The sequence below is a fragment of the Epinephelus fuscoguttatus genome, linkage group LG5 (assembly GCF_011397635.1).
Source record: "Epinephelus fuscoguttatus linkage group LG5, E.fuscoguttatus.final_Chr_v1".
Taxonomy (NCBI): Eukaryota; Metazoa; Chordata; class Actinopteri; order Perciformes; family Serranidae; genus Epinephelus; species Epinephelus fuscoguttatus.
Window position 1 is genome coordinate 1,214,980 of NC_064756.1, and position 17,062 is coordinate 1,232,041.

General features: G+C 40.5%; 2 protein-coding genes across 2 annotated transcripts in view; both read right to left on the reverse strand.

Annotated features, from left to right (window-relative positions):
• LOC125888456 (olfactory receptor 52K1-like) overlaps positions 1-17,062 on the reverse strand; it is a 185,410-nt gene that overhangs the window by 140,337 nt on the left and 28,011 nt on the right. The gene's annotated exons all lie outside the window — the stretch shown is intronic.
• On the reverse strand, positions 13,137-14,054 carry LOC125888474 (olfactory receptor 142-like). The gene has a single exon (XM_049575857.1). The coding sequence runs from the start codon at positions 14,052-14,054 to the stop codon at positions 13,137-13,139; it is 918 nt and encodes a 305-aa protein (XP_049431814.1).

The following is a 17,062-nucleotide window of genomic DNA, read 5'->3' on the forward strand; positions in this document are numbered from 1 at the left end:
AGCATCTGGCAACCAGAGGAAAGGAGTCTTGGAACTGGTGAGAGTGGTGAGCGGAGCTGCCACAGAACTGTAGTTTCGGATAAACCTTCTGTAGAAATTGGCGAACCCCAGGAAACGTTGCAGTTGCTTGTGGGAATCAGGGACAGGCCATGAAGCTACAACGGAGACCTTGCTAGGATCCATCTGAATGTGACCCCTTGAGACGATATAGCCCAGGAAGGAGACTGCTGTGACGTGAAACTCATATTTCTCTGCCTTTATGAAGAGTGAGTTCTCCAGGAGCCGCTGCAGGACGGATTGAACATGGTGGATGTGCTCGTTGTGGGTCTTGGAGAAGATGAGGATGTCATCAAGGTACATGAAGACATGCTTATTAAGCATGTCGCGGAGGATGTTGTTAACGAGGACTTGGAACACGGCGGGAGCATTGGTGAGACCAAACGTCATGACCAAATATTCATAATGGCCAATGGGGGTATTGAACGCCGTCTTCCATTCGTCCCCTTCATGGATGTGAACAAGGTGGTAGGCGTTCCGGAGATCAAGCTTGGTGAAGATGGTGGCTCCCTGCAACAGTTCAAAGGCTGATAAGATCAGAGGCAGAGGATAACGGTTCTTCACTGTTATTTCATTCAGTCCTCGATAGTCAATGCAGGGCCTCACGGATTTGTCCTTCTTTTCTACAAAAAAGAAACCTTCTCCAGCAGGGGATGAGGAGGGACGGATGAGGCCAGCCGACAGGGAGTTGTTGATGTACTCCTCCATGGCCTGCCTCTCAGGAGCGGAGAGGGAGTACAGACGGCCCTTAGAGAAGCGGTGCCAGGCAGGAGATCAATGGCGCAGTCGTATGGCCGGTGGGGAGGCAGAGACGTAGCTTTGGCCTTGCTGAAGACTTGGCTGTAGTCATGGTATTCAGGTGGCACATTAGAGAGCTCAGATGGTGGAATGGTGCTGGCAGGGTGGAGTAGTGCAGTGGCGTTCTTCAGGCAGGTGAGATGACATGATGTTCCCCAGCCAAGGATGGAACTTGTAGACCAATCGATGTGGGGGTTGTGGCGGTGAAGCCGTGGGAAACCCAGAGGCAGATCAGGGTAATCCAGAATGTGGAACTGGATGGTCTCATGATGATTCCCTGACAGGAGCATCGAGACTGGCGCAGTCTGGTGGGTGATGGTGCCCATCTTGTGGCCGACGAGGGCTCGTGCAGGGATCGGGTGAGTCAGTGGGACCTGGCCAAGTCCCATTTGCAGAGACACCCTCTCACTGATCAGACAGGAATCTGCTCCAGAGTCGATGAGGGTGGCCAGGGTGTGAGAACCATCATGGAGAAGCAGACGGGCTTGAAGCAGGAGACGGTGAGAGCGAGGAGACTCTGTTATTGAGCTCACCCATATCTCCTCATCTACGGGTGAGCTCTGTCTTTTAACGGGCAGGTGGCAACGAAATGTCCTTCTCCTCCACAGTACAGGCAGAGCTGGGCTAGCTGGCGTCGCCTCCGGTCTGCCGGGGTGAGGGAGGTGCGTCCCAGCTGCATGGGTTCCGGTTCAGTCAGCAGTAGGTTCGGAGGTGGGTGTGGACTGGTGGGCTCCCTCTGACATGGACCCTGGCATCATTCCCATCGCCGAGTCTGAACCCGGAGATCAATGCGGATGGCCAGGTTGATGATGTCGTCGAGGGAGGTAGGAACCTCGTGTGACACCAGCTCGTATTTGATGTAGTCGGCCAAGGCATGCATGAAGGCGTCGATCTGAGCAGCAGGGTTCCAGCCACACTGGCTGGCCCGGGTGCGAAAGTCTATAGAAAAGTCTGCCACTGACCTCTGGCCTTGTCTCAGATTCAGGAGTCCACCAGCCACTTCAGATCTAGCAGGAGTTTGTCCAAAAACCTTGCGGAGCTCTGCTGAGAAGGCCGAGAAGCTCTGGCAGGCAGGTGACTGTCGTTCCCACTCGGCAGTTCCCCACAGCTATGCACGGCCAGTCAGGTGATTAATGGTGAAAGCCACCTTGGCTAATTCCGTGGCAAACGTGCATGGCTGGAGAGCGAAGAGCAGGGTACAGTTTGTGATGATGGTGCACAGTCCTCTGAGTTCCCATCATAGTGTTCAGGCATCCCAACACGTGGCTCAGGAGTGTCCGTGGCTAGGAGAGGAGCCATGGGCACAGCAGCGGAAGCCGACGGTGCGTGTGAAGGGCCAGTGCATGATTGTTGCTGAAGCTGGTCGGTTAACCCTGACACCATCTTAGTCAGAGAATCAATTGCCCGTTGCAGATGGCTAGTAGATGCTGCAATCAATCCCTCATGGCTCACCAGTGTGTCTTCAATTCTCTCCAGTCTGTCAAGTGGGGAGGGCTTACTACTCGTTGGATCCATCTTTTGGCCAGATCGTACTGTCACGTCCAGACTCACAGGAAAGAACCCAGATGCGAAGCAGCAAGCAGATAAAGTAATCAACAGTCTTTATTGAACACTCAGGAAAATATGTACCTGCCTCAGGCGGGTCTCGTACCCGCGTCGTCGTCGGTACCTCTAAGCCATGAGGCAGTGACGTGTGCAACACAGGAGCAGAGTCTTTAATATCACTGGTACAGCTGGGGCTTGAACCCGCAATGCCGGGAGGGGAGTCAGAGACGTAACCTCCCGTCCAAGAGGAGATTACATGACTTGCAATCCAGATGAACAGTTGCGGGGGAACAGACAGTTGGAGAGTCGGGGACAGGCAAGGGATCAGATAACCAGCACAGTCGGGACTTACAGGCAGAAAGCTCGGTGTCAGAGACAGAAGGCGAGGTCGATAGCCGGGGATCAGACGAGCAGGCAGGGCCAGAGCAGAAACAGGTCAGGATCTTGCAATCAGTCCGAGGGCAAGGCCAGCAGGCAGGAACGGGGATGAAACGGGTCGGCAATGGGTGATCGGTCCAAGACAAATTGCTGGAAAGGCTTTCATGAGAGCGAAGACAATCTGGCAACTGGTGTGTGTGGAGCTGGAGCTTATGTATGCTGGGCTGATTGCATGAGATGAGCTACACGTGTGCTGATGAACACAGGTGAGTGGAATTGCCTGATGAGATGGGTGTGGCTAGGAAACATACTAGGTGAAGGAGAATGGAGACTGTGACACGTGCTGCTGTCATATATTTTAATGATGAATGTCTATTATATATACACAAGATTATGAAAACAACATGTACACAAAAAATCAGTATGTTTATATATGTCATTAATTTTGCCATACGTGTATATCATTCATGTTAACATAAATAACACATTGATGAGCTTTGGATGAATATATTTGTGCAAATATTAAAATAAAAACATTTATGTGATGAATTATTTGATGGTGTTATAGGTTGCTATCATATATTTAACAATAAATATTTAATCAATATATAGAAGTTTATGAAATCAACAACATAAGTTGATATTACACATCAATTAAAGATATGTATGCCAAAATTTATAAGAAACACATATACGTATAAAAGTATTTTATGTTGATTCCAAAAACTTGTAAATTTGAAATATTTCTGTTAAAATATATGATAGCAACATGTAATACCATATAAAAGTTCATCATAGTAATGTTTTTATTATATGAACTTCTATGTAGATGTGGTGATATTGTACACATGTTTGTACATTAAAATTCATCCCTTAGCTCATAAATGTATGTTGATATTATGAATGTACACATGAAAGATAGATGTGTATATAATTAATAAGAAAAAACATATACACACACAGAACTTTGTATATATGTTGTTTTCATAAACCTGAACAATATTTATTGATTGCATGAGATGAGCTACACGTGTGCTGATGAACACAGGTGAGTGGAATTGCCTGATGAGATGGGTGTGGCTAGGAAACATACTAGGTGAAGGAGAATGGAGACTGTGACACGTGCTGCTGTCATATATTTTAATGATGAATGTCTATTATATATACACAAGATTATGAAAACAACATGTACACAAAAAATCAGTATGTTTATATATGTCATTAATTTTGCCATACGTGTATATCATTCATGTTAACATAAATAACACATTGATGAGCTTTGGATGAATATATTTGTGCAAATATTAAAATAAAAACATTTATGTGATGAATTATTTGATGGTGTTATAGGTTGCTATCGTATATTTAACAATAAATATTTAATCAATATATAGAAGTTTATGAAATCAACAACATAAGTTGATATTACACATCAATTAAAGATATGTATGCCAAAATTTATAAGAAACACATATACGTATAAAAGTATTTTATGTTGATTCCAAAAACTTGTAAATTTGAAATATTTCTGTTAAAATATATGATAGCAACATGTAATACCATTTAAAAGTTCATCATAGTAATGTTTTTATTATATGAACTTCTATGTAGATGTGGTGATATTGTACACATGTTTTGTACATTAAAATTCATCCCTTAGCTCATAAATGTATGTTGATATTATGAATGTACACATGAAAGATAGATGTGTATATAATTAATAAGAAAAAACATATACACATACAGAACTTTGTATATATGTTGTTTTCATAAACCTGAATACATAAATTCAATATTTATCATAAAAATAGGAAGCAGCATATATTACCATATCCAAATTCTTCATATACATGCTTTTAATATGCACATAAACAAAACGTAAAGTGGGTATTTCAGTCAGTGACTGAATGGAGATTTAACACTTTACAAATAACACGTAATACCAGAGTTAAATTAATGAACTGCGCAGAAATACAATTTTATCTGTACTGAACCTACATATTGTTTTTAGATCTCTTTAAATGAATGCAGATGCATATTGCAGATACCTCGAACTTTGCAACAAAAAGACATTTGTGGAAAATTTGCATTAAGTTTTGAATTTTAGGATAAGTAAAGATCGTACAGATGTCATTGCTGTTGACACAAATATAATCAAAGACAGACTTTTCTTCCTCACTGGGCCAGATTTTTAAATATGTTACGAATTTTGGACATATTCAGTCCATACATTACAGGGTTGAAAAGAGGCTGACATGTAAGAAAGTGTAATGACAAAATGATTCGCAACATGTTGGGCACACTATTCATATTAAACCTGCTCTGCAATACTTCAAAGAAAACTGGTGTGCAGGTGCTGACAGCTTAGTCCATAAATGTTCTGGACTGTGGTGTCATAACATGCCAGTTTAACGATGGAGTGGTAGTCACAGTACACCTTATTGATAATGTTCTCACACAGCTGTAAAGAACCAATTAATGACACCAAAACAACAATTGCAATCAGAGGGAGTAACCAACTCAGAGAAATAAGAAAGACGACCTTGTTAAATGTCATACGTGTGTTATATTGTAGAGGATGACAGATGGCAAGATATCTGTCATAAGACATGACGGCTAGGTTGGAAAACTCTACACATCCATATGAATACACACAGAAAATCTGCAGAAAACAAAAGGAGGTAGAAACAATGTGAATGTCAGAGAGGATCTGAAGCAGCAGCAATGGAAACAACCCTGTACTACCATACAGTTCATTTACAAACAGGCTGCACAGAAACATGTACATAGGTTCATGTAAGCTTCTGTTCACACAGATAACCACAATCAGCAGAAGGTTGGAGCAAAGAATCAACATATATAGGAACATGACGAGCAAGAAATATAAATACTGGAAATGGGTGCTGTCAAAGTAGGCAGTGAATGTGAAGTATGTCACCTGAGTTGAGTTTACCATGATCCTTCTTTTGGCTTGTGAAACATTCATAATGCTGTTTGCAGGTAAAACTAATTTTACTAATCAAATTACATTTCAGCAGATTTTTAACTCATCTAAACTAAACAACCTCAAACACCAAGTATCACATTCACCTGCTGTCCTGCTGTAGTCATACCACAACTGTGCCCTAACTGAACTGAACCTCTGCTTCTTTAAAACTTTTTAAAGACGCCCACAGCACTGACCTCATCATTAAAGGGACCCACAGACTGATACTGATTTCTAAATGATGGGAAAACAAACTTTTTAGCGCACTCACTGAAAAAAATATGAAGATGACAAAAAGAAAGCTGTGAACTAGCTATATTTTAATATTTGGACTTTGACCCTCTCCAGTTAATCTATGGCTTTGGGCATAAACCCCTGCTGGGACCTGACCTCGTAACGGGTCACCAATTGTTGGGAACCCATGGTTCTAAGTATCAAAATAGCTACCAGAAATATTTATTAATTACCAATAATAATCATTAATTATGTTAAATATTGTTACTTAAATGACATTAAATCACCGCGTAAGGACCATTCCCAAAAAGGCAAAACATGATCGGCAGTTAAAGAAATTAGTCTCATAAAATACACAAACCATCAATTTGGAATTCTGATTAATAATGAAATGAATAATTATAACCAAAATGACCACATTAATGGTAAAGGTTGTAGAGGCAGATAATGTATTATTCTATATCAAAGGTGAAAATAATGTCAGTTGCAAAAAGTCTTAGAAACAGTGGACCAAATGTCAGATTGTGCAATAGGAAGGACTCCTTATAAGAAGTTATTTTTGAGTTGGTGAACTTTGGAGCTACTATGAGGGACTCCTTTAAAGGAGTTGTTTTGGTAATTCTGAGTAATTTTTGTACAATCAGTTCTTGGAAATCAAACTTGGCAGAACAGTTAGGACTCAGAGTAATTTTTGTACAATCATATCCAGGTAATTAAACCCGGCGGGACAGTTAGGTCATACGCCCAGACCTGTCTGCACATGGACACACACACACACACACACACACACACACACACACATGCACACAAACAAACAGATGTCCACTCACTCAAATAGTATAAAGGCATTTGAAAGTTGGATAAGCGGGGTTGTTTCTCCCATATCTTTTGTTTTCTACAACCTGTGTTGTTGAATTGTGTTCTGCAATTAAAGTAATCCCACTGGCTGTAAGTTTTCTCTGAGTCTCAGTGTTTCAGTGTTTGCTGAAGTTAAGCAATTTCCTTACAAGGTTGAAGGATTTTGGATTTCTTGACATAGCAGAGGGTGGCTACTCATTCACTCTTGTGTAATTTTTAAAAGACAACAGGTATGATTCCAGTATTTAGTCACATAGAGAAAAAAGCCAAACAAACATTCAAACTCAAACTAGTCACTATATACAAGCATGGATGTGTGTGTGTGTGTGTGTGTGTGTGTGTGTGTGTGTGTGTGTGTGTGTGAGTGAGGCAAAGGCCATCTGGCCTACAAATAACATGGCTGACAACAGGAAGCTATATATGGATTGGACTGGTCAAAGATGGCGCAATCAAAAATGACCTTGGAGTTCAGGGAGGGGTCTACCTGACTGTGTGGTCAGTCAGACAATGGAACAAAGAAAAGACTTGCGAACTTTGGGTTTCCTCTCAAAGAGTAGTCATGTTGAAAATAAAGTCTGTCTTGAGTACATGTGCGTGTGATATACAGTATATCGGCCCTGTGAAAAGCTAACTTTACAGCCTGACAAAATATGCTTTAAGGTTGCGGTACATGAACACAATGGGCATGATGGGTCCTCATTTACCCACAGTTTTAGGTTCTGGGTGGTTGGTAACACATCGTATGTAGCCCCTATCAGGAATCTAATACGATTCTCCTCCATACTCCACAGGTCCCTCCAACTAAGCTTCCTCTTCTCTACACTTTCCCAATTCAACCACTGTCCCTGTTTAGCCTGGGCCACTACCTTTGCACCCCTTACTATCCCTTCCTGTCTACGTATCTGTTCTACAACCAGCTTTCTTTTATCTTTGAGGCCTGCTGTATTCCATACCGGTTTGCCTGAGCCAAGCCCCAGGCCTCTCCAGCCAAACTGAACATTACCTACAATCTCTGCATGCCTAAGAGCTGCCTCTGCCTCCTGAACTGCCGATCTTGGGTTCCACTTCCTCCCCTTGGTTGGATTTGGAACCACACTCCTAACTACCACGTCCTTACTCCCAGATAACAACAGCTCTGTCCTGACCTTGGTACATTTAAATTCCTCTGTTAAACTAGATACTGGCAGCTGAAGTATCCCTTTTCCATACAACACAACACTACTTAGGCACCTAGGAGCACCCAACCACTTCCTAATATAGGAGCTAAACGACCTTTCAGTTCTCTCCACAACAGATATTGGAATTTCATAAATTGACAATGGCCACATTAACCTAGGATATAGCCCAAATTGCAAACACCACAACTTCAACTTTCCTGAAGTTCTGATTTATCTATTCTATCCAATCCTTCAGCCACATCTTTTCTAAATTTCACCACCTGTTCCTCATCATTCAACTCCACATTGTACCACCTACCTAAGCTCTTTACTGACTTTTCCCTAATTGTTGGGATTTCCTCATCATCTATGACAAACTTCCTATCACTTAACTTCCCTCTACATATCGAGATGCTTCTAGATTTACTAGGCTTGATCTTCATGCTGGCCCACTTGAGGTTCTTATTTACCTTCTCTAGTAGCCTCTTTGTACATGGCATTGTTGTGGCCACCAGTGTCATGTCATCCATGTAAGCCCTAACTGGTGGAAGATGCAACCCATTCTGCCGTCTCTCCCCACCTACCACCCACTTAGAAGCCCTGATGATTACTTCCATTGCCATAGTAAATGCTAATGGAGAAATTGTACACCCTGCCATGATGCCTATTTCTAGCCTCTGCCAACCTGTTGTGAAGCCTGCCATACTTAGACACAACCTAATATCCTGAAAATATGCTTTCACTAAGTTGACAACTACCTGTGGCACTTTGAAGTAGTCAAACGCACTCCAAATAAGGCTGTGCGGTACTGAACCAAACGCATTTGCAAGATCTGAAAATACTACATGCAGGTCTTCGCTGCCTGAATCTGGTGCCAGATCATGCTAGTATGCTCTAAACACCCTGAAAAACCTGGTATTCCTGCCTTCTGCACCATGGTATCTATTAAGCTATTCCTTTCTAAGTAGCTAACTAATCTCTGCGCAAATACACTAAAGAAAATCTTCCCCTCTACATTCAAGAGAGAAATCATCCGGAACTGGCTAAGTCCACAGACTCCTTCTCCTTAGGAATGAGGACACCCCCTGCCCTACGCCATGCTCTTGGGATAATTTGTTTCTCCCAAACTATTCTTAGCTGTTTCCACAAAAATTTAACGATATCAGGTGCACTTTTATAAACCCGGTAGGGGACTCCATTAGGCCCTGGGGCCGAATAAGCCGTTGCATGCCTGACTACCTCATGAACTTCCTTCCACCAAGGTGGCCTGACATCCATCTCATGCTCTATCCCTTCTAATGGAGGGATATTGGGTGCGAAACCTACTATACTATTCTTCTCTAAATCTCAATATGTACTTTTCAAATATTCTTCAATCTCTAGCCTTTCTGCTTTGAGCTGCCCTCCCCTGTCCTAACATATTCCTTCTTTCTCCTCTTTTTCCTGAGATGCTCTGCCCTTCTAAGAACTGCTAGCCTGCTTCTCAACTCCTCTTGCAACACATTAATTCCCTCCCTTTCTTCTTCTGTAGCCTTTCTTCACACCTTTCTTAACTGTCTCCTTTCCTTGACTAACTTCTCTATTTCTCTTTGCCGCCTAGACTTACCTGACTGTACTCTCTCACTCCTCTTTCTCTCATGCACCCCGAACCTCTCTGCACCATATGAGTAAATTATATCTCCCATCTTTTCTAACCTTTCTATTGCATTTCCTCTAAGCCTGCTTAAGATTACTGACAAATCTCTATTAATTATCTCCCATTGTTTACTGTCATTTGCCCTAGGCCATCTAACTCTAACCTTTTTGCTCCATGGTTCTCTCTCTGACTGGCATACTGACCTCAGTGTCACCTGCATCCTCTCTTACTACTACCTCCTCCTCCTCCTCCTCCTCCTCCTCCTCATCAGTGGCAGCATTACTGATATCCTGTGAACTGTGGTTTTCTACCTGCTGCTGGACTTCATCCGACTGACTCGACTGACTTCTTAGGAAGTACTGATCAATGCGGCTACTCTGCCCTTTCTTTGCCACACACTTCTTCTTTCCCTGATGAGTTCTGAGGCCTTATAGTGATGTTACTTTCTGCCAGCCGCAAGGACAAACCTGAAGCATCTTGATCTCAACTGTGCTACTTTTATCCTCTACAGATGCGCTCACCTTGCCCTGAGTGCTGCTAATTCTAGCCCTGATGGATAGGTCCGTGCCCCTATCGTTCACTGAGTCACAGATCCAAGTCATAGTCATGTCCGTTCCAATGTCTGTTACCGTGTAATCCACCTCCCCACCCCAGCTCTCGCTGACTCTTGGGATATTTTCCCTATGTTGGCTGTAGCTAATTTTGGTTGTAGTAAGGCTGCTAGGCCTCACCACTGCTACCATGGGTTGCTAACCCATGCCAGCACCTTTGGAGTCTTTTCCCTCCTATCAGCTGTCTTTCCTGATCTTTCCCTTGTTGTCAGCTGCCCTATTCACAGCAGTCACGAGCTAGAATCACAGCTATTATCAATGAACCTTTTATTAACTACAGTTGTATTTGTTATACATAAATATACAACCTGTATGTAAGTAAAAGATTATTCCGAAAATCATATAGAATTTAGATAAGCTCATGAAAAATACATAAAGCCTGTACAACCTGTATGCATGTGTTGTTTTATTAATCTTTTGACCTGCACATCATCTTTTATATGATATCAACATATGTTGATGGACTTTAGGATGAACATTGTTGTATAAAACATTAATGTCTACAATATAAGCACATACTGTAACATATTTGTTAAAAATATGTATAGCATGAGTTTTTATGCATTAATTTATGGTGTAACCATTTATGTTAAGGACATATAGTTAATTTTTATATGCAAATTCATGAAAATAATATATATATATATATATATATATATATATATATATATACACACACATACACACAACAATTCTGTATGTATATATCTTTCTATTATTAATTTTCGACAATTATATCTATCTTCAGTGTAAAATATAAAAATTTATTGATGAGTTTTAGGATGAATTCATATGTACAAAACATATATGTCATATATGTACGGAATAAGCATTTATACATATATTAAGGACATTCATACACTGAATTTTTTGACAGTATTACGTGCTGTCACGTCCAGACTCACAGGAAAGAACCCAGATGCGAAGCAGCAAGCAGATAAAGTAATCAACAGTCTTTATTGAACACTCAGGAAAATATGTACCTGCCTCAGGCGGGTCTCGTACCCGCGTCGTCGGTGGGAGAGTTGGCGATGTTACCTCTAAGCCATGAGGCGGTGACGTGTGCAACACAGGAGCAGAGTCTTTAATATCAGTGGTACAGCTGGGTCTTGAACCCGCAATGCCGGGAGGGGAGTCAGAGACGTAACCTCCCGACCAAGAGGAGATTACGTGACTTGCAATCCAGATGAACAGTTGCGGGGGAACAGACAGTTGGAGAGTCGGGGACAGGCGAGGGATCAGATAACCAGCACAGTCAGGACTTACAGGCAGAAAGCTCGGTGTCAGAGACAGAAGGTGAGGTCAATAGCCGGGGATCAGACGAGCAGGCAGGGTCAGAGCAGAAACAGGTCAGGATCTTGCAATCAGTCCGAGGGCAAGGCCAGCAGGCAGGAACGGGGACGAAACGGGTCGGCAATGGGTGATCGGTCCAAGACAAATTGCTGGAAAGGCTTTCATGAGAGCGAAGACGATCTGGCAACTGGTGTGTGTGGAGCTGGAGCTTATGTATGCTGGGCTGATTGCATGAGATGAGCTACACGTGTGCTGATGAACACAGGTGAGTGGAATTGCCTGATGAGATGGGTGTGGCTAGGAAACATACTAGGTGAAGGAGAATGGAGACTGTGACACGTGCTGCTGTCATATATTTTAATGATGAATGTCTATTATATATACACAAGATTATGAAAACAACATGTACACAAAAAATCAGTATGTTTATATATGTCATTAATTTTGCCATACATGTATATCATTCATGTTAACATAAATAAGAACATATTGATGAGCTTTGGATGAATATATCTGTGCAAATATTAAAATAAAAACATTTATGTGATGAATTATTTGATGGTGTTATAGGTTGCTATCGTATATTTAACAATAAATATTTAATCAATATATAGAAGTTTATGAAATCAACAACATAAGTTAATATTATACATCAATTAAAGATATGTATGCCAAAATTTATAAGAAACACATATACGTATAAAGGTATTTTTTGTTGATTCCAAAAACTTGTAAATTTGAAATATTTCTGTTAAAATATATGATAGCAACATGTAATACCATTTAAAAGTTCATCATAGTAATGTTTTTATTATATGAACTTGTATGTATATGTGGTGATATTGTACACATATATGTTTTGTACATTAAAATTCATCCCTTAGCTCATCAATGTATGTTGATATTATGAATGTACACATAAAAGATAGATGTGTATGTAATTAATAAGAAAAAACATATACACACACAGAACTTTGCATATATGTTGTTTTCATAAACCTGAATATATAAATTCAATATTTATCATAAAAATAGAAAGCAGCATATATTACCATATAAAAATTCATTATATACATGCTGTTAATATGCACATGCACAAAACGTACAGTGGGTATTTCACATATGTTATAAACTTCTATCTTCATACATCCAAAGGATTATGTATGTGCTAATACCATATCACCTTATAGGTAACATTTGTGGCAACATCACTCTTGATTTAGGGGCATATGGGTCATATATTACATTTGTGTAAGAGGTGAGGTTAAGAGGTCATGAGTTTTATTTTCCACAGCTGGTTTGTGTCAGTGACTGAATGGAGATTTAACACTTTACAAATAACACGTAATACCAGAGTTAAATTAATGAACTGCGCAGACATACAATTTTATCTGTACTAAACCTACATATTGTTTTTAGATCTCTTTAAATGAATGCAGATGCATATTGCAGATGCCTCGAACGTTGCAACAAAGAGACATTTGTGGAAAATTTGCATTAAGTTTTGAATTTTAGGATAAGTAAAGATCGTACAGATGTCATTACTGTTGACACAAAAATAATCAAAGACAGACTTTTCTTCCTCACTGGGCCAGACTTTTAAATATGTTATGAATTTTGGACATATTCAGTCCATACATTATAGGACTGAAAAGAGGCTGACATGTAAGAAAGTGTAATGACAAAACGATTCGCAACATGTTGGGCACACTGTTCATATTAAACCGATTCTGTATTATTTCAAAAAGACCACCAAAGGAAAAGTTCAAGAGGGAAGCGAGGTGAGGTGTGCAGGTGCTGACAGCTTTCTGTCTGGTCTGTTTAGAACCAGAAAAACAAACTATAAGGATCTTTATGTAACTGTAAAAGATTAAAGATAGAGCATATAACACTGTGACAGAAGTACAAGTTAGTCCAGAAATGTTCTGGACTGTGGTGTCATAACATGCCAGTTTAACGATGGAGTAGTAGTCACAGTACAATTTATTGATAACATTCCCACACAGCTGTAAAGAACCAATTAATGACACCAAAACACCAAGTGCAAGCAGAGGGAGTAACCAACTCAGAGAAATAAGAACGACGACCTTGTTAAATGTCATACATGTGTTATATTGTAGAGGATAACAGATGGCAAGATATCTGTCATAAGACATGACGGCTAGGTTGGAAAATTCTACACATCCATATGAATGCACACAGAAAATCTGCAGGAAACAAAAGGAGGTAGAAACAGTGTGAATGTCAGAGAGGATCTGAAGCAGCAGCAATGGAAACAACCCTGTACTTCCATACAGTTCATTTACAAACAGGCTGCACAGAAACATGTACATAGGTTCGTGTAAGCTTCTGTTCACACAAATAACCACAATCAGCAGAAGGTTGGAGCAAAGAATCAACATATATAGGAACATGACGAACAAGAAATATAAATACTGGAAATGGCTGCTGTCAAAGTAGGCAGTGAATGTGAAGTATGTCACCTGAGTTGAGTTTACCATGATCCTTCTTTTGGCTTGTGAAACATTCATAATGCTGTTTGCAGGTAAAACTAATTTTACTAATCAAATTACATTTCAGCAGATTTTTAACTCATCTAAACTAAACAACATCAAACACCAAGTATCACATTCACCTGCTGTCCTGCTGTAGTCATACCACAACTGTGCCCTAACTGAACTGAAACTCTGCTTCTTTAAAACTTTTTAAAGACGCCCACAGCACTGACCTCATCATTAAAGGGACCCACAGACTGATACTGATTTCTAAATGATGGGAAAACAAACTTTTTAGCCCACTCACTGGAAAAAATATGAAGATAACAAAAAGAAAGCTGTGAACTAGCTATATTTTAGTATTTGAACTTTGACCCTCTCCAGTCAATCTATGGCTTTGGGCATATACCCCTGCTGGGACCTGACCTCGTAACGGGTCACCAATTGTTGGGAATCCACTGTTCTAAGTATCAAAATAGCTACCAGAAATAATTATTAATTACCAATAATAATCATTAACTAGAACTGCAAGCAGTTATGAACGGGGGCCAAGCCTCCCTGCGCAACTCGGCCCCCGGGTGTCGCAGAGCCCTTGGAAGTCGGCCCAACCAAACATCACTAAGCTTTATGGCTGGCCTCAGGAGCGACTCTGCATCACGCTCACCAAATTTCATGCGAATCTCATCAACTTTCATGCTAGCTGGTATGGGTGGTCTGTGTGCTATTCTATATATACCCTGTGAATTTCAAAGCCCTCAGTATAAAAATAAATGTTTGTTGTTGATCTTGTAATAAGCCATGCCCACTTTGACCAGTCATGATAAACTTCAAGTTATGGCCTCAGGAGTGACTCAGCATCATACTCACCAAATGTCATACAAATCGGTGCTGCCATTTGAGAGATATAAATTTCCCATATTTGCAGCGCCCCCTAGTGGCCAACATTAGTCAAATTTGGCTCATACCCTCAGAGTCACATGCCAAGCAAGGATCTCAGATTTAGTGTTGTTAGCATTTATTTTGACTGAGATATGCAGTTCGCGTTTTTATAGGTAGCTAGAAAAATGTATTTGTTAATAATTTGTGCATATTTGTACCGAACAAAATTCTTTTGATAACTTTAGATCAGGTCCAGCTGACGACTGTCTGTGCCAAGTTTCACGCCGATCGGACAAAATCCCAAGGAGGAGTTTAAAAAAGCAGGTTTTCCAGTTTTCATGATTTTGTGAAAAAAAATTACAGGCGGAAATGGGCGTGGCCCAGCCCAGGTGATTCAGCACTATTCAGGGAATCTGGGGATATGACGCTGTTGAATGTGTGACATACAGTGTGCGTTGACCTTGGTTATAGCGCCCCCTGCTGACAGACTTATGTCATTTTTTGCGTCTGAGGTACGTGCAGGGGTCTGGACCAACCCTCCAAATGGCACCACCCTCCCTTGCACGGTTTAGCCTGCAGCATCACTTTTACCAACGGAAAAATAAAAATAGAGAAAAACTATAATAATAAAAACCCGAACAAAAACAATAGGGTTCCCAGCACCGCTGGTCCTGGGAACCCAGGCCCCGCGGGCTTGGCCCCCTAATTATGTTAAATATTGTTACTTAAATGACATTAAATCACCGCGTAGGGACCATTCCCAAAAAGGCAAAACATGATCAACAGTTACAGAAATCAGTCTCATAAAATACACAAACCATCAATTTGGAATTCTGATTAATAATGAAATGAATAATTATAACCAAAATAACCACATTAATGGTAAAGGTTGTAGAGGCAGATAATGTATTATTCTATATCAAAGGTGAAAATAATGTCAGTTGCAAAAAATCTTAGAAACAGTGGACCAAATGTCAGATTGTGCAATAGGAAGGACTCCTTATAAGAAGTTGTTTTTGAGTTGGTGAACTTTGGAGCTACTATGAGGGACTCCTTTAAAGGAGTTGTTTTGGTAATTCTGAGTAATTTTTGTACAATCAGTTCTTGGAAATCAAACTTGGCAGAACAGTTAGGACTCAGAGTAATTTTTGTACAATCATATCCAGGTAATTAAACCCGGCGGGACAGTTAGGTCATACGCCCAGACCTGTCTGCACATGGACACACACACACACACACACACACACACACACACACACGCACACATGCACACAAACAAACAGACGTCCACTCACTCAAATAGTATAAAGGCATTTGAAAGTTGGATAAGCGGGGTTGTTTCTCCCATATCTTTTGTTTTCTACAACCTGTGTCGTTGAATTGTGTTCTGCAATTAAAGTAATCCCACTGGCTGTAACTTTTCTCCGAGTCTCTTCATTTCAGTGTTTGCTGAAGTTAAGCAATTTCCTTACAAGGTTGAAGGATTTTGGATTTCTTGACATAGCAGAGGGTGGCTACTCATTCACTCTTGTGTAATTTTTAAAAGACAACAGGTATGATTCCAGTATTTACTCACATAGAGAAAAAAAGCCAAACAAACACACAAACTCAAACTAGTCACTATATACAAGCATGGATGTGTGTGTGTGTGTGTGTGTGTGTGTGTGTGTGTGTGTGTGTGTGTGTGTGAGGCAAAGGCCACCTGGCCTACAAATAATATGGCTGACAACAGGAAGCTATATTGAATGAATGAATGAAATGAAATTTATTTTTGAACATGAGAATCAACAAGGAAGCATTTTTCACATGACATTTCTCACAGAAAATAAATAAATTAAAGGTCTCTACATGTTCAAAAAAGGAGAAGGAAGAAGCTAACTTATGTTTACCTTCCCCTTTTATACATCTTAATTTTCTAACATGGCTACTGTTTATTTTATCAAAGTACCGCCATTTGTCCAAATGAGAAACTCTTGATTCATCTGAGGTAGTTAGTTCTGGAAATAAAAAACAATATATACTGAAAATATAATACAAGACAATATTTGAAAAAAAGGAAAAAAATGCAGACTTTATGGCTAAACAATTCAGTACAACCTCTTAAAGTGGAAATGAAACATTTGGCCCACCTTCAC

What these genes read in the sequence shown, in the direction of transcription:
- LOC125888474 (XM_049575857.1), bottom strand. Translation starts at nt 14,054, where the DNA reads ATGGTAAACTCAACTCAGGTGACATACTTCACATTCACTGCCTACTTT.